Source organism: Ranitomeya imitator, chromosome 9 (assembly GCF_032444005.1).
Source record: "Ranitomeya imitator isolate aRanImi1 chromosome 9, aRanImi1.pri, whole genome shotgun sequence".
Classification (NCBI taxonomy): Eukaryota; Metazoa; Chordata; class Amphibia; order Anura; family Dendrobatidae; genus Ranitomeya; species Ranitomeya imitator.
In genome coordinates this window covers 28,264,618-28,292,458 of record NC_091290.1, presented here as the reverse complement: position 1 = coordinate 28,292,458, position 27,841 = coordinate 28,264,618, and the positions used below count along the sequence as shown (strand labels likewise).

At 41.5% G+C, this 27,841-nt stretch overlaps 1 protein-coding gene across 34 annotated transcripts in view; it reads left to right on the top strand.

Annotated features, from left to right (window-relative positions):
* The window catches only part of NRXN2 (neurexin 2), a 724,697-nt gene that overhangs the window by 343,902 nt on the left and 352,954 nt on the right, over window positions 1–27,841 (top strand). For 18 of the 34 annotated variants that reach the window (XM_069738710.1, XM_069738694.1, XM_069738704.1 and 15 more), the window contains 4 exons: window positions 524–727; window positions 11,047–11,073; window positions 13,622–13,741; window positions 17,229–17,616. In XM_069738710.1, coding sequence (XP_069594811.1) covers window positions 524–727; window positions 11,047–11,073; window positions 13,622–13,741; window positions 17,229–17,616 — 739 coding nt within the window. The remainder of the gene's footprint in view (window positions 1–523; window positions 728–11,046; window positions 11,074–13,621; window positions 13,742–17,228; window positions 17,617–27,841) is intronic. The other 16 variants (XM_069738695.1, XM_069738707.1, XM_069738688.1 and 13 more) reach the window with 1 other exon arrangement.

Sequence of the window (27,841 nt, the reverse complement as noted above, 5' to 3'; positions counted from 1 at the left end):
TGCTCTACAGAATACCTTGTGACAAGAGCCAAACACAAATCTTCTGTATTTACATAAGTTATATCGAACCAGTAACATGAATTGTGCATAGTCAGTGGGAGTCCAACAGCTGGGAATCCCCCACGAATAATGAGAATGGGGCGACCAAAGTCTTGTGTTAATGGAGTGGTTGTGCGCATGCATGAACATCACTGTGTATAGGACCGGTGGACGCACATGCGCACTCTGCCTCCATAGAATTTATAGAAGTGAATGGAATGATGATCATGCATTCACTTAGGACTTTAGGACCCCTGTTCTTGTGATCAGTGGGGGTTCCAGCGTTTGGACTTTCGCCTACCTTAAATTTATCACTTATCTTGTGCTCCTGTTCAAAAATAAAAAGTTGGCTATTTATTTTTGGATGTGATGACTCCCAACAACCTAACCACGTCTCCTTTTTTTTTTCTCCCGGACATCTTGAAACTGAGTCCTGGTCATTGGCATTCCTTATCTCATCCGTTTCTTACACTCTTGGTTACAGAAGCAGCAGTCCTGAGCTATGACGGCAGCATGTATCTCAAGGTCCTGCTCCCCGGTGTCACGCATACGGAAGCAGAGGACGTCTCTTTACGTTTCATGTCCCAGCGAGCTTATGGACTTCTTCTGGCAACAACTTCCAAAGAGTCTGCAGATACGTTACGACTAGAACTTGATGGAGGAAAAGTGAAGCTCACCGTAAACCTAGGTATCTATTCCAAGCCCCTTTCCCAAGAAGAACATGACCTTGTTAAGCCAATGGCTAGAGTCACAGAGACAAACAATTGATTTTGAGTAGTAATAAAACACAGCATCAAAGATCAGTTATTTAAAGGGTGTCTGTTAGCATAACATTTTCTTGTAAGGTAACAACATTGCCAGGTAGGGCAGCGTGCATTAAGAAGAATCTTTAGTTGCCAAATGTGTGGCTAATAGGGAGCAGCGAATCATTCCGATGCGAATTGAATTCATATTGAATTTTTGGAAATTCACTAGACATGGTGAAATTGAACAATTATTTGCAATTCGATTTGCCTGGTGCACCTTCACACCATCAGTCATTTCAGCCAGAGATTCCTCCTGCTTCATGCTTAACATCACTGACTTCTTACAGACAGCTCTGTCTTGGTTAAAATCCTGCACATGTCCTCAGAACAGAGGCGCACTGGCAATGACGACAGGCATACGGCCGCTATGGGGGCTGTGAGTCGGGGTGGGGGGTGCTGCTAGCGCTGGCACCAGTTTCCCTCCTCCCGTCATCCTGCATGCCGATATACTTGAAAGCAATGATGGAAGAGGGCGCGTCATTTTTCCTCTGCATCTAAAGTCTTGGTGCAGCGGACGCAATGACGTCACTACATGGTGCATTATTCTGTATGGAAGACTATGGGGAAAGCAGTATACTGTATTGAGGACTATGGGGAGGTACAGTTTACTGTATGGAGGACTATAGGGAGTGCAGTCTACTATATGGACTATGGGGAGTGCAGTATGCTATATAGAGGACTATGGGGGATGCACTATCCTATATGGGGGACTATGGCGAGTGCATTATACTGTATGGAGGACTATGTTGTGTGCATTATACTGTATGGAGGGCTATGGGGTGTGAATTATAATGAATAGAGGACTATGGAGATGCATTATCCTATATGGAGGACTGTGGGGGATGCATTATCCTATATGGAGGACTATAGGAAGTGCATTATACTATATGGAGAACTATGGGGAGTACCGTATACTATATAGAAGACTACGGGGATGCATTATCCTATATGGAGGACTATGGCAAGTGCATTATACTGTATGGAGGACCATGGGGTGTGCATTATACTGTATGGAGGACTATGGGGTGTGCATTATAATGTATAGAGGACTATGAATTGTGCATAATACTACATGGAGGACTAAGAAGAGTGCATTATGCTATATGGAGGACTATGGGGAGTGCATTATACTGTATGGAGGACTATGGTGTGCATCATAGTATATGGAAGGCAATGTAAGGCTCATTAAATTTTATGGAAGACTGTGTGGGGGCCATTATAATAATTGTAGGACTATGTAAGGGCCATTATAGTATTTGAAGGGCTATGTGGAAGCTTTTATGGAGGGCTATGTGGGGGCTATTATACGGTATGCAAGCAGTTATACAATATGAAGATTTGTGTGAGGTCCATCATATTGTTTTAAGGGCTGTGTGGGGGTGATTATACTGTTTGGAGTGATAGTCCAGATCACTATATACCGTGGAGTGATCATTATACTGTATGTAGGCCCATTATACTGTATGGAGGGCTGTGTGGTGATCACAGTTGGGGATCATACTGTGTTGCGGGGTCACCATACTTTGCCTGGGAGTTTAGGTGGAGTATAGTAGGGTCATCAAACTGTGCATGTGGAGGGTACTGTGGAGGAATTCACTATGGGGGTATCATATAGTGTTTGTGGGACACTTTGGCATTATACTTTATGGGCAGAATAAAGGCGGAATCATTGGCTTCAGTAGGAAGAAAATTACTTTGTAAAGGCTACAAAGTGGTGAGATATCCTTTTTTGTGACCGCGCTGAATATGTGGAGCCCAATTAGAACTTGGGCCCCATAGCACATGATTTCTCTGTATGCCCTTGCCTTAGAACAATCTCCATTTTGACTTAGTTGTCTGTTCTGTGTATCTGTACCCCGATACTGTGAGGACAAGCGCTCGCACAGGAATTTAGTCAAGATCACGCTGGTCCAAGTGAAGCCAATGCTGTCAGTCATGGCGTGGGGAGCAGAAATGTCAAGTCTGATTGTCAGAGTGAAGTGAGCCAGACGTGAAGCACTGATCAAAAAATTGTCATAAAGCTTAAAATTAAAGGCAACTAATGGTCTAACTCTTCTTGGGCTAAGTTGCCCTATTGCGCACTGTTAATACTTTGCAACAGAGTTTATATAGTTAATTAACAGTATAATTCAGATAGCATGTATATTTCCGCTTTGTCATTTTGACTTCAGCCATTTTGACATGCATTGGGGAGTATTTAACCGGCATCTATAAGCTTCATCTCATGAGACGTATATCTCTATTCAAGACTAGATCATTGGTGTGTAAATGCTGTCAGCTTAAAAATGAAGCTCTGCGGAATAGAATAATTGAAGGGGGTGAGGAGCTTTCTTTTGTGGAAGAACATTGTCACCAGATAATTATTTCTTCCTGAATTATCCTTCTTAGAAGCGAGTCCCCATTTGGCTTGAAGATATCTAAATATTTATATAATTGCATGATTATAATTGTCGCCTTGTTTCCGGAACTATGGAGGAGACGCAGGTTGTTTCCACCAAGGATTCTAGAACCTGGAACAATTAACGTAATGAACATAAGTGGCGCTACCACTCAGCCTGTTATCCAAAAAAAAAGGAAGCCCTGGAATTTGGTTAAGGCTCCTAAAGATGTTGGATTAATGTAGACTTATCCTGCTGCCTTCGGTTGAATTGGCCGACCATCTGATGTTTGGAGGCCAACGGGATCTGCTTTGATAGAATATATCAAAAGAGAGACAGATAGGGCAGTGAAAAGTTAATGGGGTTATTATTACTTTTATATTGATGAACTATTTTAGGACTCGTACAGACAACCATATCTTCGGTCCGAGTGCGATTCAATGTTTTGTCGGACCTCACTCGGATGGAAAATCTGGTTGTTATTCTATTGGGTCTGGCACATGTCCAAGTCTGTGTAAGGGAAACAAATCGCAGCATGCGCGATTTGCACCCGTAAATTGGATTGTATTCAGCCATGCAAATCAATGGGTCTGTCAAAAAAAAAAAAATCTCACACTGCTCGGAAAACATCGGAGTGCAGTCCGATTTTCGCAGACTTCCAGAAAGGAGAAGGCGGAGAATTTTTTTCACATCAGAAAACATCAAATCACACTCTGATCAGAGTGCGATTAGCATAATCGGACCGATTTTCTTGGACATGAAAATGCGGTTCTGTGACCCTAGCCTTAGGATAGGTCATCAATATCCGATCGGTGAGGGTGTGACACCCAGGAACCTCACTGATCAGCTGTTCCTGGTCAGCTGTGATCAGTTGTGGAGCTGCACAGCACATCCCCATCAGCAATATAGCGGCTACGGTGCGGTACTGACCAAACTACTCCCATTTATTTGTATATTGGCGGATGTGCAGTACACAGCCACAGCCTCTATATAGCTGAAAGAGCTTTGCTGTGCAGCTCCACGACTGATCACGCCTGGCCACGGGGAACAGATGATCAGTGGGTGTTTCCGCTGTTGCACCACCACCGATCTGATATTGATGAAGTATCCCGAAGATAGGCCATCAGATAGAAAAGTAATGGTTAACCCCTTTAGAGGCTGAACCATTTGTTTTGAGAGGAAATAAGCTGCCGTCAGGGCCTCTCTCAAAAGATAAAACATGTATATGGATGAGTAGGCAGAGAAAGCTGTCTGTAAGCAAGTGTTCGACCAACTGCGATGTCCTCAATACGGCCAGCTTTAGAAGCAGATCAACTACTCCATGTCAATGGAGAGTCTATTATTGCAGGTTTGGGATCATTTGCGATCAGCTGATTGCAATGGGGCCCTCAGAATAGTACAGGAGGCGCTGTCCAAATGGAACCACTATGTGTTCATATACAATCTTATGCAACCAACTTGGCAAAAATGGACGTTACCTTTTTTAAAAAAGATTTAAAGATTTTCCAGTTTGCCACATAATTCCAGTTCATTTATAGACCCCGTTTTTTTTCAGTTCCACGAAGGCTACATTCCCACAATGAGTGTTTGGTGAGTTTTTGATATTGCAGATTTTCTGCACCATTTTTGCACCCATTAGGCAAAATAGGTTATTTGAATTTTTTTGAAAATATACAGTGTAAAAAAATCACCAAGAACTCATCGTGGGAACCTAGCCTCAATATATTATTTTTCGTTCAGAAATTAGTTCTCTTATCTCCAGTTGAGCACAGGATGGTATGGATGATGTTTGACTCAAGGGTGAACATACTGCGGGTGAAATAAGTATTGAACACGTCACAAATTTTCTAAGTAAATCTATTTATAAAGATGCTATTGACGTGAAATTGTCACCAGATGTCGGTAATAACCCATCAAATCCACACAGGCAAAGAGATCAAACCGTAGATGTGCATAAAGTAAGTTACATATAACAATGAGAAATTACATTGTGGAAAGGTATTGAAAGTTCTGACACCAGCTGAAATCTATCAGTAATTAGAAAACAATCCTGTCACTTAGTGAAAAATATCAGCTGGTTCAACTGATAACCTATAAAAAGATGTCTGTCTCATTACCAAGGTGCCACACAAGAAACATCTCATGATGGGTAAAACCAGTGAGCTGTCTCAAGATCTTTGCAACCTTATTGTTGCAAAGCATGCTCATAGAATTGGTTACAGAAGGATTTCTCAACTACTGAGGGATTACAGTGAGCACTGTTGGGGCCATAATCTGGAAATGGAAAACACATAATTTCACCATAAACCAACCACGACCAGGTCCTTTCAGACAGAGGTGGATAAAGAATTAACAGAAGGGTTGTCCGAGAGCCAATGGCCACCTGTGGAGAGCTACCAAAAGACCTGGCATCAGCAGGTTCAGTTGTTTCAAGGAAAATAATAAGTAATGCACTCAACCTACATGGTCTGTATGCATGCTCACCACGCAGGACTCCATTGCGGAACAAAAAGCATGGTGAAAATCGTTACGTTTGCTCAACAACGTTTAGACAAGCCTGTGAAATAATGGGAGAACATAAAATGGTCAGAAGAGACCAAAATTGAACTCTTAGATGCAGGGCCGGCTCCAGGTTTTTGAGGGCCCCGGGCGAAAGAGTCTCAGTGGGCCCCCCCTTTAACACATACCCCGATTCATGATCGCATATAAACACAGCCATGTAGTATATAACACTGCCCACGTAGCATATAGCAGCCCACGTAGCATATAGCAGCCCATGTAGTATATAGCACAGCCCACGTAGTATATAGCAGCGCAGCCCACGTAGTATATAGCAGTGCCACTCACTCAGGCACTGGAAGGACTAAGAGCTCCTCCTGAATCTGCCTCATAACTTCAGCAGCATGGCAGCCAGCCAGGGGCGGAGATCAGAGCAGAGAACTGCTCTCTCCGCCCACAAACAATGTCACACTGGCTGCCTTCTCTTAACCCCTATGTGTGCCTGCCTGGCTGCACTGACTGAGTGAGAAGATGTTTGTCAGAGCTGGCACATAGGGGTTAAGAGAACGCAGCCAGCAGTGACTTTGTGGGCGGAGAGAGCACTTATCTCCTGCTCTGCTCTCCCAGCTGTATCTATGACAGCTAAGTGGGCCCCCCTCTCTCCCCAGGGCCCCGGCATTTGCCCGCTGTGCCGGGTGCTGACGCCGGCCCTGCTTAGATGCATGTTTAGAGGCAAAAAGGTACTGCATATCACCCCAAAAACACCACACCACCAGTGAAGTTTGGACTTGGGAACATCATGGTATGGGGTTGTTTTTCAGCATATGGCATTGGCAAACTTCATATGATTTAAAAAGTCTGAATGGACAAATGTACCAAAATATTCTTGATAAAAATCTGCTGCCGTCTACCAGGATGATAAAGATGAAACCAGGTGGACATTTCAGCAAGACAATGATCCCAAACACACAGCCAAGGAAACTCTCAATTGGTTTTAGAGACAGAAAATTAAACTGATAGAATGGCCGAGTCGATCACCGGACCTGAATCTGATAGAGACTGTATGGAAGGAACTAAAGCTCAGAGTCCACAGAAGGAACCCACGGGACCTTCAGGATGTGAAGAATGATTATGTGGAAGACTGGGCCAAAATCACACCTGAGCAATGCCTGCGACTAGTTTCTCCATACAGGTGGCATCTTAAAGCAGTCATGACCAGCAAAGGCTTTTGTATGAAGTATTACATAAATTTCACTAATCACGTTCAATACTTGTTCCCTGTGTCATTTTTCATTACTACACATAATTTATGGACATCTTTGGTTTGATTTCTTTGCTTGTGTGGATTGGATGGGTTTTTATTGACATCTGCTGAGAATTTCATCACCTTTATATATTTACTAGGAAATTGGTGACGTGTTCAATTCTTATTTCACCTGCTGTCTCATTGGTTCCATCCTTAATATACTCTGATCTGTGGGAATTCTGTGTACTTTATTATTACTTTGCATGATTTATATTTTAGACATTTTTAACTACACAAATTCATTAAATATAGGTGTTTGTCTCTGTGACTTTTGCCATATTACCAGTCTGCCATGCTTTATGCATTGAAGCGTGGCTGACAGGTGTTTTATCAGTTTACTTTTTCTGTTAGTTTCCTCTCAGTGTTTGCTTTGCTGAAAAACCTTCAGACACATCTGGTCTGTCAGGCACGGCGTGGACATTTCAGAGTGACAAAGCCCTGCCCCACTATACTCTTCCTAGACGATCACCCATTAATTCTCATATTACGGCTATTGTGCTTCTTCACTTCTCACTTTTTTCAATTTCATTTTACGGAGCATTCATTAGATAGTTGACAAAGCGGAGAATTAATATTCTGTTGTGTGTAACAAAAGCAAGTGATTTATTTCCAAAAATTATATATACATGCAAGCCCTGCTGAATTAGATGGGCATAAAGCAGAGCTGCCATTGTGCACAATTCTTCATGATATAGATCAGTTATCGTTGGATTTTCAAAGGCTTGAAGGAAACGGTTTAATGAACGCTTTAACTTTGCTATATTGAAGATTTGCGACTTTTTTTTTTCTACCAAATGAACCGGAACAAACCTCTTTTATTATGTTATCCATGTACAGATGTTTTATACATTTGTATGTGAGGCATGTTAGGTGAACCCTTATAAGTTTTCATTTCGAGAGATTATTTTGTTTAGATGTATAGACAGAGACCCCTCTTCCATGAATGCACTGGACGTAAGTAGTTGCTTTGCCCGGAGTATAGTCCCAAAGTTGATATCACTATAGAGATGAAATTGTGAGTACTTTTGCTGAGTTTTCGAACCAGATTCTGAACAGAACCTCCCAAGTTTCTGATCAGTTTCTGCTCCAAAAAGACTCCATGTGGACATATCCATTCAGCGGAAACTTTGTTTTTGAGATGTGAAAGAAGATTTTTAGAGCTTCTGTTCCTAAAACGAGTCAACAAGTGGAACAGGCTGCAGAGAGAAGTGGTGAGTTCTCCTTCAATGGAAGTCTTCAAACAGAGGCTGGACAGACATATGTTTGAGATGATTTAGTGACATTGAGCAGGGGGATGGACCAGATGACCCAGGAGGTCCCTTCTAACTCTACATTTCTATGATCCAATTAAAAATCCTTGAAAAAATTCTTTGTGCACACAACCTTGTTTTTAAGGCCTGGAAGCCACCTAAAAAAGTGCAAAAAAATGTTGAATAGAATAAATAGAATGCACAACAATGCTGTGAATAGTTTGTCCTTTGTTGCTTCTTTTAACCTCTTCAAGCTTTGACATCCATATAGCGGTTAAAAGAAGTATCCTGTTAATTCTTCAGGTGGTTTCCATTTTGTTCCGCTGGCATCTCAAAGACGTTGCGTGCACATACCCTAAGGATATTTTCAGAGAGTTTATTTACATGGATTAAGGAGCAAATTCTGCTCTAAAATCTGGTTGAAAAACTTTTTAAAAAAAAATCTCTTTATATAAGATACCTATTGATTTTCAATGGGAAAATACGATTTATTGTGCATGGTGCTCACACCACTGTAAAGAAAACAAATGCAAAGTCAATTTAAAAAGAAAAAAAAGCTCCCAGCTCCACCACCAAATTAGCAGAAACCGAAAAAGCCACCTAGGCAACAACATGAAAAACGCACATAAATCTATGAATACGTGTTTCTTTTAGGCTATATTCCCACTGAACATTTATGCTGTTGACCTTTGTCTGCGGAGCGAAGGTTCTGTAGTGATACCCACATTACAAAAAAGGTATGGCGAAGCCCGAAAGGGTGAAAATTGCACCTACATCCGGAGCATAAATGGATATGCTGCAGATCTAAAACCCACAGCTCCTATCGGTTTCCGCTACAGATATGTTTTGCAGCACGTGCTGGAGATTTTTTTAAAATATCTCATGTATTTGGTGGCACTGTTACGGATTTTTGTACCCTAGAAACCTAACTTTGTGATTTTTAGATGTGGATTTTTCACCTAGAAAATCCACTTAAAAAACTGTACCCTTAGGGGAAAATGTATAATATTGGCATTTAATTTGTCAATCTTAGGGGGATGGGAGAGTTATTTAGAATTTTGTGGCATTACAAAGTCATAAAGGTTGTTTTCTGTAACACAGAAGATTGTGACTTTACAATATACTTGGAACTTTTGAGAAGTTGACGGGAAAATGGCTGCAGGAAGTAGGCAAATAAGTCTAAGCCAGGAGGTTACATAAAAGTTTAAATACTAATTCCAGCAGGAAAAATTGCTTAAAAAATGAAAAAAAAAAAAATACATCATCTCTACACAGAAGTGTTATCTGTACAGATGCACCAAATTTATTAAACACTGCAAATTTGGGCACATATGAGGGCAAAGCAACCTCCAGCAAAACTGACTTTAAAAACTCCTCTCGGGATAAATATACCCCTAAATACCTAGCCAGAGTGAGCAAAATTAGGTTCATTTATTAAGAGGTTCAACCCTGGTTTTCTGTCCAGAAAGTCAAATCTATGCCAAGCCCATGGGCATATCAGACATCAAATATAGAAATATTTCAGGCATTGGTAGAAAAATAAAAGTCGCAAACTATTGAGCACATGGAGTGTGCCGTCATTTGTGATTTTAATAAATCATCTCATTAATAGCTGGGAACCTCTTTAGTGCAGAGAGAGAGGATTTTTAATGATGCCGTTGTGGTTTTGTACCTATAGCATGGGTGATTGACTGTAAGAGAAACTTTTGAGGATGAAAGAGAGTGTTGGGTCTCCAAAAAAAAAAACTTTTCAAGGTCTACAGACCTCCAAAAGTTCTCTTCTCAATAGTTTTTACCACTTTTCAAAAGTTTTCGCAACTTTTCTGTTGCAATTGGAAAGGTTTGACCATCACGGAGATGTTATTTTAACATATTTACTAATATTACAATAGATCATATCCTCATCTTCAAATCAAATCATTCATATTCTTCACGTTCTACGTACTTCAGAAAAGAAATGTAAGTGGGGTCTGGTTCTGCCTCTTTTTTGTCCATGTCCCCTTTTCCGTCGCGGTTGACGACATGTGGTGACCACAGCCATCAGCCCCAGATCAATTCCTTCTCTTCTGTTAAGGAGGCGGATTGGGTTGTTTCTGAAGGAGACCGAATGGGGGGGAGCAAAGGTCCCACCTCTAAGTTCAGTGGTAGATTGGTTTGTGACCAGAGCATAATATGTTCTGAAATGACCTTTCAGCCTAGATGTATGAGCTTAGAGGGTAAATACCTCGGGACCACCCTCTTTCTTGTCTGCTGTTGGCTGTAGTTTGCAAGGTGGCCATTTCATAAAGGGCAAGTATGTGAAATCAAAGTATGGGAGTAAGTTTATGCAAATGGGATTTTTGGGGGATAGAAATCGTTGTACTCCTGTAGTGCCGGTGCTAACAAAAGCGAAGGACTTGCAGAACAAATCACCAGATTAAATCTGTTAATTTCCATTTAAATGTAAAAATTTTACCAAAATTTTTGATAAATTGTTTTCACTTTTTGCTAGTATCGGTTTATGACCCCGAGTGGGTTTGTGATAGAATAAATTAATCATACAAGGGCACAGTTTTACCTTATCTTGACGTGCAAAAAAAAGCCTCAGTATCTTCCCTAAACAATGACAAATTTTACCAAAATGTTTACCTTAATTAGTATACTGTAGCGTCAGTTATGAAATGGCCCCTGAGACACATGTACGTCCCCGGAATATGTGGGTGCTGAATTGTTCTGTCTGCAGAAAGATCTGAAGGATAACCCAGGCTGTCTCTTTCTCTTCCCCTCAGACTGTTTACGGATAGTATGCGGGCCCAGTAAGTCTCACGCTGTATCTTTGCTCTCACTATGCTTTCTAACAAACCTGTTCTGCTCCTCGCCCTCTTTCCTGTCTTCTCTTCAGTTTCTCCTTTAGCTTTCTTTCTGTTACTTACTGTATTCTCAGAATTCTCTCTTTGACTCTTTGACACTTTAATTGTTTTGTCTTTTTTTGTATTCCATTTGGAATAGTTTTTATGACTGTGATTTATCTGTGTTTTCTTTGTTCTTTTTTTTCTAATATTTCAATGCTTTTCAGTTTGTTGTTGGTCCATGGATTCCGTTTAGCTAGCAGTCACCAATATCACCGAATCAAGAGCACAATGCTGTTCTAATCTATAATTTAATACTTTTTTATGGGTTTTTTTCTATTTTTATATTCTGCGTAAATCCAACAATGGCAACATATCACAGTACATTACATAACAATTAAAATTAAGTAACCAAGTTTTAATGCACAAAACTGAAGAATAGAAATGGAAAACTTCACACTTAAAAAAGTAGCACTCCAGCAAATGTTTTGCACATACAATGCTCGCTTACCAGCAATATCCTAGGTGTGTACTTTAGTTCATCCCATCTGTTACATCTATACTTTTTGAACTATGGAATTATCGACCAATGTGTCTTGTGATCTCCAGTCCAGTACCAGTCCAGCACACGCTCTACTGTGTGGATTGTAGTTTTTTCCTGCAAACTACAGAATGACAATATGAAAATTTTACTATTTTTCTGGTAGCTCTCCGAAGCCTACTCTCTCCACAAAGGTTTACTTTTATTCTTTTGTTTCCCCCCCATGGAAGGTGACAAATAATGTCTGCATAATATAAGAGAGCGGTGATATGGTAGGTCAGTCTATACAGTGATAAACTCCAAATATATATATATATATATATATATATATATATACATACACTTTACTTTAAACTAACTGTGTACAATATTGTAGAATCATGACTAAAGAATCTCCAATATAGCATACTGCTCGCCTGTACCTTGTATTTAAAAAAAAACTGATGGGGAGAAACCCATCACAAGCAGGAGGCGAGGCATGCAGATGAAAACATTGAAAGAAATTGCAATTGGAAACCAACATTACATGCATCATACATTAAAAATCTACATTATTTTTAAATCATAGCCTATGCTGCACTGTATACATAAAATAGTTTTTCTCTGGCTCGAGTGCTACTTTAAAGTGCGAGTTCAACACCAAGCAGATTATAGCCAATAGGTAAGAAATCTGAAACTAAAAGGATTATCTGATATTAAAAGGGGTTGTCGAGGATTAGAAGAATCATATGTCATATCTATATAAATATGTTGCATCTAGCTGTGTAGGGTTGTGTCTATCTGCATTGGAATGTCAGACACTTCAGTGGGACCATTTCTGGGGAAAAAAAAGTGTTTTATTTTTTCCTAGGGCTCCACAAACATTTAACTGACCTCTTCTGCCTCCACAGCCCCCTTTTCACTCTTGGTTGTATTTGTTGCTGCTGTACAAAAATCCTGTTATTAACGAATAGATATATTAATTCAGTCACATACAAACTCGGCTTCCTCTGAAGGTCTTATGTCACTGACTGATTTATGATGAGCTGAAAGGGCAGAAGACGCACGAGGCAGAATCGCTCACTCCTGTGATAAAACAGGCAGGGGAATGTGTTGTTTCAGAAAAAAGCAGCTATAAGCCCCTGCCATGACATCTGTATATTCATAAGTAACTTATGCTTGCTCCTCTAGCCAAGAGATATGGCATATCCCTACCATAAAGTGGAGCAGCTTTGCATGGTCATACACAGCAAATAAAAAAAAAGTACATAGGCGGGGCACATTTATAAGAATATCTCGACACAGGAGTATTTTTTTTCTAACACATCCAAACGATGAAAATGTGCAATGTCTGTGGGACAACCCCTTTAAACACTTTTTAATTTGTATCACTATTTATAATTAAAAAATATAAAATCTTTGTTTTCTCTTTGGCTGCAAAGTCTCATTATTATCAGATGCAAGATTATAGTTAGTGTATTGCTATGAGAATTACCCATCTACTTTAGGCGCTTGTCACCGTTCACTGCCTACCCCCTCCTTGCGTAATGACCTCTGCACAGATCACAGAGCATGCCTAGCGAATTCTCAAGTCTATTGTTTCCTGCAAAATGGCAAGATACATGTCTCCATAATCTTGTAGAGAAAACAGAATAGGAAAAATAAATTACAATCAGAAAATAAAAGCAATGAGATAAACAGAACGTTTCGCCAGCCAGTTTTAATGAATAAAAAAAATTATTTAGGTGATTTACTTTCCATTTAAGTTCTGTTCCCTCAACTGGATCAAATCAGCAGCAGATAGAAACAATTCCAGTACTTTATAATCAAAAATATAATTTATAGGTAAATTGTTAGGAGCTACTTTTCTGCTGTTTTTCACAAATTTGATTCTACATATCAATTTGTCGCAGCTTCCATCACTCCGAGATATAGGTATGTGTTTAAAAAAAAATGCTAATGCATAGCTTTACACTGCATCCCTGCTCCTTTTAGGTAAGGGCCCAGAGACTTTGTTTGCTGGCCAAAAGTTAAATGACAACGAATGGCACACAGTACGAGTACTCCGCAGAGGGAAATACCTCCAGCTCAGTGTGGACAATGTCACTGTAGAAGGTAGGTGGAAATGTTTTTTTCGTACATCTTTTTTTTTAATCAGTTGAATTCGATTGATTTATTGCTGTCTGTGTATTTTAAATTAAATGAACTATGTTAGAAATGGCGGGCCTCATACAGGTGAGGAAAGAGAAGTACATTTTTTTTTTAAAGTTTACTTTGGGTTCGATTAGTCAGAATCGGTCAAAAATTTAAATTTGGGCCAAGTAGAAAGTGCCCCCAAAAATGTGTGTTCTGAGGTCTCTCCAGAACCCATAGTATAATAAATGAATGGGAAGGGGTTAAAGGGAACCTGTCACCCCCCCCCCCCCCTGGGGTTTGTAACTAAAAGCCACCTTGTGCTGCACTAATGCTGCATTCTGACAAGTTCAGAGGTCTTTTAGTTCGGGTCCCTGGCACTGCTGCGATAATCGCTTTTGAAATTTGTCTCTCATACCTGTGAAATCGTCCGGGGGGCAGGTCTTTCCCCCTAATCCAGACGCCTCACAGCCATCACTCATGGCCTCTCTTGCCACCGGGCGCCACCGTCTCTTCCTTCAGTTGCGTCCCCGGCGCCTGCGCTGTTATATTTTTTTCGGGCATGCGCAGTTGCGCTGCACTTTGAACTTACAGCGCAGGCGCCGGGCACGCTACTGAAGGAAGAGGAGGCGGCGCCCGGTGGCAAGAGAGGCCATGAGTGACGGATGTGAGGCGTCTGGATTAGGGGGAAAGACCTGCCCCCCTGGACGATTTCACATGTATGAGGCACAAATTTCAAAAGCGATTATCGCAGCAGTGCCAGTGACCCGAACTAAAAGAGTCACCTTGTCAGAATGCAGCATTAGTGCTTCACAAGGTGGCTCTTTTAGTTACAGACGCCTGGGGGGTGACCGGTTCCCTTTAAAAAGTAAGGTTATTCTCCCCTATACTAGGACGGCCCCTCACTTTTCTTGTTACCATAGCTCCCCAACCAGTACTCCAGTCTTAGTTTTGGATCTTCCGGACTTTGCATCTCCTTGGTCTTCAGATCTTCCGGCTCTTCGGTGGTCCAACTCGACCGGAGCCTGGAAAAGATCCAAAGACCAAACAGCAGAACAGGTAATGGGTGAGCCTAAAGCAAGTTAGTATAGTCTTTTTTTATTCTTTTTTAACCCCTTCCCAGCCCATTAAAAAATCCAGCAAAAAGGTGGTTGGCTCGCCAACATTTTGCTGGATTCGAGCAAATCAAATATTAAAATATTCCTATTCCAGTGAATGCAATTTTTATGTAAAATTCATGGCAAATTTGATTTTTTTCGAATTGAGTCGATCATCTCTACTAGTGAGGTTTCAAGCTAACCATCGTCGGTCTTCGCATGTATACTGGCAGCAGTTACTACAACATACACATATTGGGTTAAACTCCTATTTTCGATGCCTTTAATTGTGTTTTCTCGCCATTGGAATTGATGGCATATCACTAGGATCTTTTGCAATTTTGTAATCAGTGGGAGACCGAATGCTGGGAAAATGACCAATGAGTTCTGCAGCTCCATCGCAGCTCTTCTCTGCATTGCAGTGCTCCTGTGCACCAGATTATAGAGAACAATCTCCCTTCTCCTGAATGAAGCTGTGCTGAAGTTCCCTGTACAGCTGATGGACAGGAGCTCCACTAGGCGGAGAAAAGCTGCGATCCTGGGTCCTTTGATCTCTTAAAGGATGAGGGTCCCAGACTTTGAGTCTCCACCTATCATCATGGAAAACACAGCAAACCATAAATGCATCTACAGATTAATTTGCTACCCAGATAGATAGATAACTATATGGACAAAAATGATTGGGACACATGATTTAATCTGAATTAATTCCGAATTTTCATTTAGTCCCATTATCCCCAGAATACAACATCCAGCCCCTCACCCCCATTGTATAATATCCGGCCCCTCGCCCCCCATTATATAACACCCAGCTCCATCGGCCCTCAGTGTATAATATCCAGCCCCTCACCCTGGTGTATAACCTTTGGCCCCCCACCATGCCCTCTACCTTTACTAACATGTGACAGAACGGCCGGTGGTGCACAGCTCACGGATACCAGTGCGGTCCTGTAACAGGAGCCACCGGGGTAACAAGTCCGTTCATGACATTTCTTCCTCCTAAATTTTCCCCCTTCACCTGTGAGTGATATTATTGAGAAGTGGAAGGAACCGCAGCAACTCTGTCTCGAAGTAAAGACCCCATAAAGTTAGAGTTGGAAGTTGAGTGCTGAGGGGCAGAGGACAGAAAAGTCACCAATGCTCTGCTGACTCCGTAACTTCAGAGTCCAGACCTACCTCCTCTGATATTAGCACAAACACTATATCATCAAGCACAATGTCGAGCATCAGATGAAGTGGAGTAAAGCCGCCAACACTGGATTCTGGAGGAAATGTGTTCTGTGCAGTGATTGATCACACTACCCTATCTGGGGTCAGATGGAGGAGTCTGGATTTGGTGATTCCAGGAGAACATTCCCCCTTGACTGCATTGTACCCACTGTATAGATGGTGGAGGAGGATAATGATATAGGCTTGTTTTTCAGGACTCGGCCCATTAGTTCCAGTGAAGCAAATTCTTTGTGCTTCAGCCTTCAGGGCATTTTGGACATTTGTAGCTTCCAGCTTTGTGGGAGCAGTTTGGAGAAGGCCATTTTCCGTTTGCCACGACATTGCCCAGTGACCAAGGTCCATAAAGACATGGTTGAACAGGACCAGATGGACAGAACCTGGATCTCAACTCCATCGATAAAATTTTGGATGAAATAGAACGGAGATTGTGATCCCGGCCTCTCCTCCAACATCAGTGTCTGACCTCACAAATGTTCTTCTGGATGAAGGGGCAAAAATTTCCACCGATGTTTCCAAAATCTTATAGAAAGTCTTCCTAGAAGAACGGGAGTTATATCCGCAGAGAGGCGACTCCACATTAATGTGTCTGATTGTAGAATGGGAGGTCATAAAAGCTCCTCTAGGGGGATGTGTCTCAGTGCTTTTGTCCATACAGTAGAGGATACTTCTCTTCTCCCGTATCCTCTAAGCTCTTTCCAGTGTATAAAGCTATAACCATTGTGAGAATCATGTCTTCCAGTTTATTATTGACCTAACCTCTAGTATTCTCATAATTCCTCCATAATACAGGATAATTAGGGCACTACAGCATCGCTCCCATATGCATTCTACAGACCCGCGATAATTACTACAGTGCCCTCTACAACTACTGAACCATACTGTTATAGTCATGTAATCATTGTTACCAAGTAACCAAGGAAAATCTTACTTTTACGATACGCTGAGCTCCATTTATTTAATAACTTGAGCTATTCTATAAAACTATGGAGCTTAACCGAGTCTTTCTATTTTCATGAATACCAATGCGCTTCCCTTTTTAATAGACGTACGTGTTATACAGAAGTTGAAATTATGTGTTTTATCTATCATATATGTATTATTTCACATATAGACTATTAATTTTGTGCTTCTTGCTGTTGCAGGACACATGGCTGGTGACCATACACGACTGGAGCTTCACCATCTGGAAACGGGCATAATGACCGAACGCCGTTTCCTTTCGGCCCCACCTTCGAATTTCTTGGGTCACTTAACAGCTCTCCGTTACAATGGCGCCCCATATCTTGACTTATGTCAGGACGGTGAATTAGGCAGACGTTGTGAACTAAATGCTCGTGCCGGAGGTCTGCGTCCACTGCTAGCTGATCCTGTAGTATTTCGGTCGGGACCGGCGTACCTTGCCCTACCTCGACTACAGGCGTATGCCTCCATGCATCTTCTCTTCATGTTTCGGGGACGGCACCCAGATGGGCTCTTACTTTACAATGGAGGTCAGGGGCCGGACTTTATTGCCGTGGAGCTGGTAAAGGGGTGAGTGACATTATTTGCTCAATACTATTGATACATTGACTTAAAGGACGTAGGCAAATTCAGAGGCAAAATATTTTGTTTCCACTTAAATGTATATATTTTAGGATAAAAAAAAAATTGCAATTGGGTTTCATTAAAAATTTTGCTCCGTTTTGCCTCTTATTGGCTCTTCATTTCCCTACACATTGATGGCTGCAGAATGCGTAAACTAAGAATCCATCAGAGAGCTTATTTTCGCTAGGAGTTTGTATCTCTTTTGCCTGTCTTTTTTGGGTCTTGAAAAACTGTTTTGGGTAACAAAAGCGCACACAGAGCAGTATCACCTGGTAAGTAAAATAAAAGACGAGATTATGTACTTACCTGACAGTGTTGTGTGAAGGCGAAACACCTGTAGACACGTTTAACCTCTGCGGCTCTTCCACATGATTAATAGTAGAGGAGAACGACATCACATTGACTGCGTTGCGGGAAGTGAGAAGTATTTTTTTCTCCAAAATGGTTTTTATTGTCCCAACGCATTTCGGCACTGGACCTTGCCTTTCTCAAGGTGAAAAACCAAGTGTTACTCGGTGCCAAAACGTGTTGGTACAAAAAAGAACAATTTTGGAACACAAAAGGCTTCTCATTTACAGCAGCTTGTTCCACGTTATATCGTCCTTCTCTACTATTTTTCACAGTCTTAGTTAATTTATAATCGCATAAAAAGTTCAGCCAACTTTGATGTAGTCTGGGAGTATACAGCTCTGGCAAAAATTAATAGACCACTGCAAAATATTCAGTTTGTCTGATTTTTCTCTTTTATAGGTATATTTTTGAGTAAAATGTATATTGCTCTTTTATTCTATAAACTACTGACAACATGTCTCCGCAGTTCCAAACAATACATTTTGCATTTATTTTCTGAAAATGAGAAATTGTCAAAATAACAAAAAAATGCATTGCTTGCAGACCTCAAATAATGCAAAAAAACAAGTTCATAATCATTTAGAAACAACAATACTAATGTTTTAACTCTGGAAGAGTTCAGAAATCAATATTTTGTGGAATAACCATGATTTTAAATCACAGCTTTCATGAGTCTTGGCATGCTTTCCACCAGTCTTTCACACTGCTTTTGGGTCACCTTATGCCACTCCTTGTACAAAAATGTAAGCAGTTTTTTGTTTGATGACTTGTGAGTATCCATATTCCTCTTGATTACATTCAAGAGGTTTTCAATGGGGTTCAGGTCTGGAGATTGGGCTGCCCATGACAGGGATTTGATATGGTGGTCCTTCATCCACACCTTAATTGAACTAGCTGTGTAACATGGCGCTTTGTCCTGCTGGAAAAAAGAACCGTTCTCAGAGTTGGGGAACATTGCCTGAGCAGAGGGAATCAACCGTTTTTCCAGGATAACCTTGTATGCAGCTTGATTCATTCATCCTTCGCAAAGAACAACCTGCCCAATTCCAGCCTTGCTGAAGCATCCCCAGATCATCACCGATCCTCCACCAAATTTCACAGAGGGTGCAAGACACTATTGTCTTATACGCCTCTCCAGGTCTCCGTCTAACCATTAGACGACCAAGTGTTGGGCAAAGCTGAAAATTAGACTCATCAGAGAAGATTATGGATCGCCCCCAGGCGCAGGACAATGGGGTACTCGGTACCGGGTCCTTCCCTCCCTTCTGTCTGGGGATGTCACGGTGGCTCGACCCGGTCCAAGGCCCTGCTAAGGGGCGCCCAATTAAGGGTGATGTAAGTTTGTCAAGTGTTCGTGACGCTACCTGTGGTATTCGGTCAGGGTGAATGACACTGCTTAGGGGTCCACTGGGGTGATGTTATGGCAGCTAGATGGAATACCTTCCCACAGGTGAAGTGTTTCCCCAGGGCTTCCCAGTAGTGTAGATGTTGATGGTGGATGATGCGAGACGCGGTGAATAACGAGGACACAGTGGGTGCAGTCTCTTTACCTTTACTGGAGGCTTCAGCATCCACAGTCCGGAGTACCAGGTTACAGGGTCGGCAGAGTCCGGCCGGTCTGATGGCAATTCCAGAGTCCCCTGAGCCAGGTGGAAATCAGTATCCTTCCCTTTGCGCATGCACAGTAACGTAGTAGGTCCCTACTTGCATTAGCTCCTAATAGGGTCCTCACTCTTGTTACTCTTCTCCTGTCCCCCAGATGGATAGGACAAAACCCGTATGACGGTGGTGGCCTGAGGCTATATTATAGGGACCCTAGTGTCACCCCTCCTCCGCATTGCCACCTTGTCTGCTTAGGCTCTTAGGTCGGACAGCCAGCTTGGAACTGACTGCCCTGCCAGTCTCTGAAGTAAAGCATAGAGTCTATTACTCCCTCGGTGCTCCGGCCACCGGTACTGCGCTTCAGGGGGAGGCAGCCTGCTTCTAGCTGGTCTCCCACTGATTTGTTACTCCTGTTGCTACAACTTCGTTTCTCACTCACTATGACACGTTTCCCTTCTTGTCCTTTCATAGGAGGCTGCCGCAATCAGGTGCAGGCGCAGCTCCTTGTGCCTTCTGTCCTCCTCCTCAGACCGTAGTCTGGATCTGACTGGGCCTTGCTCCAGCCAGCTCGGCCTGGAGACCTTTTTCGCTAGTCTCCAGCCAGGAACTCCTCTCTCCTCGTTCTGCCCTCTTTCTAACCAACCCACCAGTTTTACCCATGTGTGAGGAGTGGCCTAGTAGATAGAACCCTTAGCTCCCCCTGGTGGACTGGAGTGTGAAATGTGTGAAATGTGTGTGTGTGGCTGAGATACCTGGCAGGGTTTAACTCCTTTGGTGCCATCAGACGTAACATCACTCACCCTGGTGGGAGAGCAACATCTCTGCAACGACCAGGACTCTGGGGCGCTGCAATTACGTTACTCCAGTCCTCTATGGTCCAATGCTTATGGTCTTTGGCAAAATTCAGCCTGGCTCTACTTTGCATCTCATTGATGAAAGGCTTTTTTCTAGCTTTACATGACTTGAGTCCTGCCTCTAGGAGCCTGTTACGAGAACTGTTCTTGCCGTGCACTCCACCCCAGCTTCCATTTGCCATTCCTTTTGTAGGTCACTTGATGTCATCCTGCCTTTGCTGAGTGACATTCGAATAAGATGACGGTCATCCTGGTCAGTGGAGAGTCGTTTTTTGCCCTCTGCCGGTCTGTAGCTTTGTTGTCTCCAATGTCTGCTGCTTGACCTTGTTGTAATGGACTGCCATCTAAGAAATTTTAAGGATGGAGGCAACATGACGCTCACTGTATCCCTCTGTTAGTAAAGCCAGAATTTGAGCTCTTCTTTTCCTCACTCAAGACTTTGCTTTTGAACTCTTTTGGCATGGTTAAACGTAATTTTTTCATTCCTATTACTTTTGGGATATTTCTAGCACTTGTTTTGCCATCCAGCTTGTCCTATTGCAAGAGGATTGTGAACACCACAGCAGGTTTTTTTTATACTTTCCTTCGTTAAATAAGATTTTGTTCAGGTAATCACCTAATAAGAAGCACATTAAGTAGAATGAGGTGTACTCTGGTTGGAAGTCACCTGACACTGGATTGGAATGGCTGACAGACATGTAGAGAAGCTGATTTTTATAAATCTGTGCAGTGGTCTCTTAATTTTTGCCAGAGCTGTACGTCTACAAAGAAATTCAGAAAAAGACAGATAAGAGAATAGCAAACTTTATCAGGACAAGCTCACTATTGGATTCTTAGTAAACTGATACTGCGTAAAGAAATGTGCGGGGAACGAAAAGCCTGTAAAAAAAACAAACGGTGCAAATTTTTCAAGTATATACGTAAATGAGTTGACCCTAAAGGTGTCTATATCTGAGTACCTTGCATGATCTAAAGACTTGGAGAAAGTGTCGCAGGCGATGTACAATAGCAAGAACGAGATAGAAGACCCAAGAGGGGCAAAGTAAAAAAGAAAAAAACTTCTCCGCTCTGATATTTGTATCCAGCAATGACTTCTACAATTATTACATAATATTACGCCCCGGCTACTTTTAAGTATCAGGAATATTTTATTGTACGAAGTTGTGCAGGTCTCGATAGATGCACAGGGGGAGATTCATCAAGAATCGAAGGTGCATGAATATATGAGCTGGTAAAAGTGTTTCAAATGTAGCAAAATTTATCAAAATTCCGAACACTGTGATACATTTTGTGCAATTTTCTGGACATGATGAAATACACTTTTCTTTTCCATCTGACTTGTCACTGCTACATTTTTCAGTACATGTCATTTGTAAGCTTGGTGCATTGTATGACTCCCTACTCACAGGCTTACTACCAATTTTACAGCGTTCCAAATGAGCAAAAAAAAGTACCCTATTCTCGGTCTACGGTCATTCTGGTGCACTATATTTAATGAAGGAGCATTTTATACATTCTTAAAACTTGTATATTTGTGCACACACAAATTCTAAAACTCAAAAAATGCGCTGGACAAAATTGTTTGCACCTTCATCTTAATATTTGGTTGCACACCCTTTTGAGTAAATAACTGCAAACAATCGCTTCCTATAACCATCAACAAGCTTCTTACACCTCTCAAATGGAATTTTGTACCACTCTTCTTTTGCAAACTGCTCCAGGTCTCTCATATTTGAAGGCGCCTTCTCTCAACATCAATTTTAAGATCTCTCCACAGGTGTTCAATAGGATTTAGATCTAGACTCATTACTGGCCACTTCAGAACACTCCAGCACTTTTTTTTGCATACATTTCTGGGTTCTTCTTGAAGTATGATTGAGGCCATGGTTCTGCAGGACCTAGGATGCAAACCCAGCTTTCTGACACTGGGCACTACATTGCAACCCAAAATCCTTTCGTAATCTTCAGATTTCATGATTCCTTTAACACAGTCAAGGCACCCAGTTCCAGAGGCAGCAAAATAACCCCAAAACATCTTTGAACCTCCACCATATTTGACTGTAGGTACTGTGTTCTTTTCTTTGTAGGCTTCATTCCATTTTCAGTAAACAGTAGAATGATATGCTTTACCAAAAAGCTCTATGTTGGTCCAAAAGGATTTTGACTTGCCTACATTTTGGCAAACTGCAGTCTAGCTTTTTTTATGTCACTGTGTCAGTAGCGGGGTCCTCCTGCGTCTCCTGCCATAGCATTTCGTAGCTATGACAGATACTTGACGCTGACACTGATGCATCTTGAGCCTGCAGAACAGATTGAATTTGGAACTTGATTCAGGCCGCTTATCCACGATCCGGACTGTCCTGCATTGCAACCTTTCAACAATTTTTCTCTACCGTCCACGTCCAGAAAGATTAGCTACAAGGCCATTGGTTGTAAACTTCTTGATTTATGGTGTGCACCGCGGACAAAAGAACATCAAGATTTCTGGAGATGGACTTGTGACTTTGAGATTGTTGATATTTTTTTTTACAATTTTGGTTTTCAAGTCCTCAGACTTCTCCTGTTTCTGTTCTCCATGCTTAATGTGGCAGACGCAGGCACACAATGCAAAGATTGAGTCAACTTCTCCCCTTTTTATCTGGTTTCAGGTGTGATTTTCATATTGCCCACACCTGTTACTTGCCACAGGTGAGTTTGAACGAGCATCACATGCTTGTAACAAAGTTGTTTTTACCCACAATTTTGGAAAGGTGCCAATAATTTTGTCTGGACCATTTGGGGGATTTTGCGTGAACTTATGTCCAATTTGCCTATTTTTTTGTGTTCTTCCAATACACACAAAGGAAATAAACATGTGTAATTGCAATAATTTTCTTGGAGAAATACACTTTCGGCCATGACTGTATGTGTGTGTGTACCTATATATAATATATACATACACACACTGTGCTGATGCTCCTCATCTTCCTCTCAAGAGAAATGTGCTCAAGACAATTAATTACACAGTTTGGAAAACAAGAAATTACGGCCCTTCAGGTAACCAGTGCTTTACTTGGATTTAATAGAGATTGACTTTTTAAGCAGTGAGATTATCGATACGTTCCAGCAGGGAGATTATTTGCTAATTTTGAGATGTGTGCGGTGGTCATGGAAACTCTTATTAGAGCCTGGAATTCGGCTGACCGCTATGACCTGGGTATTCGCTGTAAATTTAAAATGTGTAATTGTAGAAACGGTTAAAAAAAAAATGTAAAAAAACAGTTTGATGAAGAATGCTGGGATCTGCAGGCACAATGGACGTGTCATGGCCGGTTTGTACGAGGGAAATGAATTAAGGGTTTTACGCAATGGGCACCAGTGTGAGGATACATTTCCAGATACAACGTAGTTCATCCGTTTTTCCGCTTGCTGAATGTTTGTGCTGCCCACATTAAACAGCTTTGCCCGTCCCAGCTGATAATAACGTGAATGGAGTATTACACAATATAACATGAAGACATTTATAAATTAGATTTAATTTAAAGGGAGTCTCTGAGCCCGAAGCAAACCAGATAAACTAAGCAGGAAGCCTTGTAGGGGATATCGCCCCTATAATGATTGCAACTTTAGTGCTCTAATCGCTGCCTCCAATCTGCAGAAACTGAATTTTATTCACCTATGCTAATTAGCATATTCACTGCACCCTGGGTGTGGCCAAGAGCCTCAGTGCATTGTCCCGCCCACTGGGTTTGCATGCCCCGCCTCCCTGACTGGCTATTGACCGCACTGGGTTGCCAGGAGTAGCTCCGCCTGCAGAGTAAGCTCAAGCATAAAAAGCATTTTCCCCCCAAAAAAAATCGATTAAAAATAGATGCTTCCCATTTCCCAGTGCATTAATCATGTCATTAAAAACTATAACTTGTTTGCAAAAAAACAAGGCCTGTTACAACTTATCGATGTGGGGAAAAATCTAAAGAACGGAAGATGAAAAGGAAACTACAAAAATGTAAAATTGTCCGGTCCTCAATGCCTCAATGGGTTAGGCAGCATTTCTCCTCTCCTATATAGGGTAGTCAGTGGTTATCCAGAGTCAAAACTTCTGACACACTGCCTTTAAGCATGGGGGTATACATACATGGTGTTAGAGTAGAATACAGACATGTTGCATTTGGAATGGCGAGTTGGATCGCTGGTTGGCCATGTCATTTGTCAGCTCCCCTAGAAAGGTCATAAATTAGTGTTCAATCAAACTATAAACAAAGAAGTCCTTTAAAGTGTCACTTTCTCAAGTCAAATTTTCTTTTAAGTATCTCATACATATGTTTCACCCCCTTAACGATGCGTCAATCGGTTTGCCTTGCCAGGCATGGGCCTTCTGGAGGCCCCCCATGTCTGAGATATGAAGTCTCTGATGAAGTTCTTCTTGTGACTGGGCTTTGTTAGTCTATTTCATAATACACTGCAATACTTATGTATTGCAAAGGCAGGCAAGAGATTGCAAGTTCAAGCCCTCTGAGCACTAATTAGACTAAATGAAAAAAACATATAGGTGTATATATAAAAATTAATTATATATTAATATATGTGAGACAAACAGGTCCTATTTTACAGTGTGCATCACACCCAAGGGTGGAGATATGGCGAACAACCGTCCCGCCCAACTGTTCACCTGCTCAAAATAGTTTGGTGAATTGGAAAGCGCGGAGTTAAAATTTCACCTCACAACATAGCCTATGACGCTCTCAGGGTCCAGACGTGTGACTGTGCAAAATTTTGTTTCTTTAGCTGCGACGCCTCCAATACTTTTCCTTTCACTTTTTTCCCCATTATGTAGATAGGGGCGATATTGTTTGATGAATTGGAAAGCGCGGGGTTAAAATTTCACCTCACAACGTAGGCTATGATGCTCTCAGGGTCCAGACGTGTGACTGTGCAAAATTTTGTTTCTTTAGCTGCGACGCTTCCAACACTTTTCCTTTCACTTTTTTCCCCATTATGTAGATAGGGGCAAAATTGTTTTGTGAATTGGAAAGCGCGGGGTTAAAATTTCGCCTCACAACATAGCCTATGACGCTCTCGGGGTCCAGACGTGTGACTGTGCAAAATTTTGTGGCTGTAGCTGCGATGGTGCAGATGCCAATCCCGGACATACACACACACATACACACACACACACACACACACATTCAGCTTTATATAGTAGATATATATATACAGGTCCTTCTCAAAAAATTAGCATATAGTGTTAAATTTCATTATTTACCATAATGTAATGATTACAATTAAACTTTCATATATTATAGATTCATTATCCACCAACTGAAATTTGTCAGGTCTTTTATTGTTTTAATACTGATGATTTTGGCATACAACTCCTGATAACCCAAAAAACCTGTCTCAATAAATTAGCATATCAAGAAAAGGTTCTCTAAACGACCTATTACCCTAATCTTCTGAATCAACTAATTAACTCTAAACACATGCAAAAGATACCTGAGGCTTTTATAAACTCCCTGCCTGGTTCATTACTCAAAACCCCCATCATGGGTAAGACTAGCGACCTGACAGATGTCAAGAAGGCCATCATTGACACCCTCAAGCAAGAGGGTAAGACCCAGAAAGAAATTTCTCAACAAATAGGCTCTTCCCAGAGTGCTGTATCAAGGCACCTCAATGGTAAGTCTGTTGGAAGGAAACAATGTGGCAGAAAACGCTGTACAACGAGAAGAGGAGACCGGACCCTGAGGAAGATTGTGGAGAAGGACCGATTCCAGACCTTGGGGAACCTGAGGAAGCAGTGGACTGAGTCTGGTGTGGAAACATCCAGAGCCACCGTGCACAGGCGTGTGCAGGAAATGGGCTACAGGTGCCGCATTCCCCAGGTAAAGCCACTTTTGAACCATAAACAGCGGCAGAGGCGCCTGACCTGGGCTACAGAGAAGCAGCACTGGACTGTTGCTAAGTGGTCCCAAGTACTTTTTTCTGATGAAAGCAAATTTTGCATGTCATTCGGAAATCAAGGTGCCAGAGTCTGGAGGAAGACTGGGGAGAAGGAAATGCCAAAATGCCTGAAGTCCAGTGTCAAGTACCCACAGTCAGTGATGGTGTGGGGTGCCATGTCAGCTGCTGGTGTTGGTCCACTGTGTTTCATCAAGGGCAGGGTCAATGCAGCTAGCTATCAGGAGATTTTGGAGCACTTCATGCTGACCTGGCACCTGCTCACAGTGCCAAAACCACTGGTAAATGGTTTACTGACCATGGTATTACTGTGCTCAATTGGCCTGCCAACTCTCCTGACCTGAACCCCATAGAGAATCTGTGGGATATTGTGAAGAGAAAGTTGAGAGACGCAAGACCCAACACTCTGGATGAGCTTAAGGCCGCTATTGAAGCATCCTGGGCCTCCATAACATCTCAGCAGTGTCACAGGCTGATTGCCTCCATGCCACGCCGCATTCAAGCAGTCATTTCTGCCAAAGGATTCCCGACCAAGTATTGAGTGCATAACTGAACATTATTATTTGATGGTTTTTTTGTTTGTTATTAAAAAACACTTTTATTTGATTGGATGGGTGAAATATGCTAATTTATTGAGACAGGTTTTTTGGGTTATCAGGAGTTGTATGCCAAAATCATCAGTATTAAAACAATAAAAGACCTGACAAATTTCAGTTGGTGGATAATGAATCTATAATATATGAAAGTTTAATTGTAATCATTACATTATGGTAAATAATGAAATTTAACACTATATGCTAATTTTTTGAGAAGGACCTGTGTATATATATATATATATATATATATATATATATATATATATATATATATATATATATATATATATATATATATATATATATATATATATATATATACATATATATACATATATATACAGTATAGACCAAAAGTTTGGATACACCTTCTCATTTAAAGATTTTTCTGTATTTTCATGACTATGAAAATTGTAAATTCACACTAAAGGCATCAAAACTATGAACTAACACATGTGGAATTATATACGTAACAAAAAAGTGTGAAACAACTGAAATTATGTCTTATGTTCTAGGTTCTTCAAAGTAGCCACCTTTTGCATTGATGACTGCTTTGCACACTCTTGGCATTCTCTTGAGATATATATATATATATATATATATATATATATATATATTAGTGTTTGTGTATGTGGGTGTATATATATACTAGCTATTGAACCCGTTCTACGCCCGGGTGGCTAGCATCTATATTGGTATATGGTCTCCATCCTGGTATGTGCTGCTCCATCCTGCGTCCCCATCCTGTCATGAGCTGCTCCATCCTGCGTCCCCATCCTGTCATGAGCTGCTCCATCCTGCGTCCCCATCCTGACATGTGCTGCACCCATC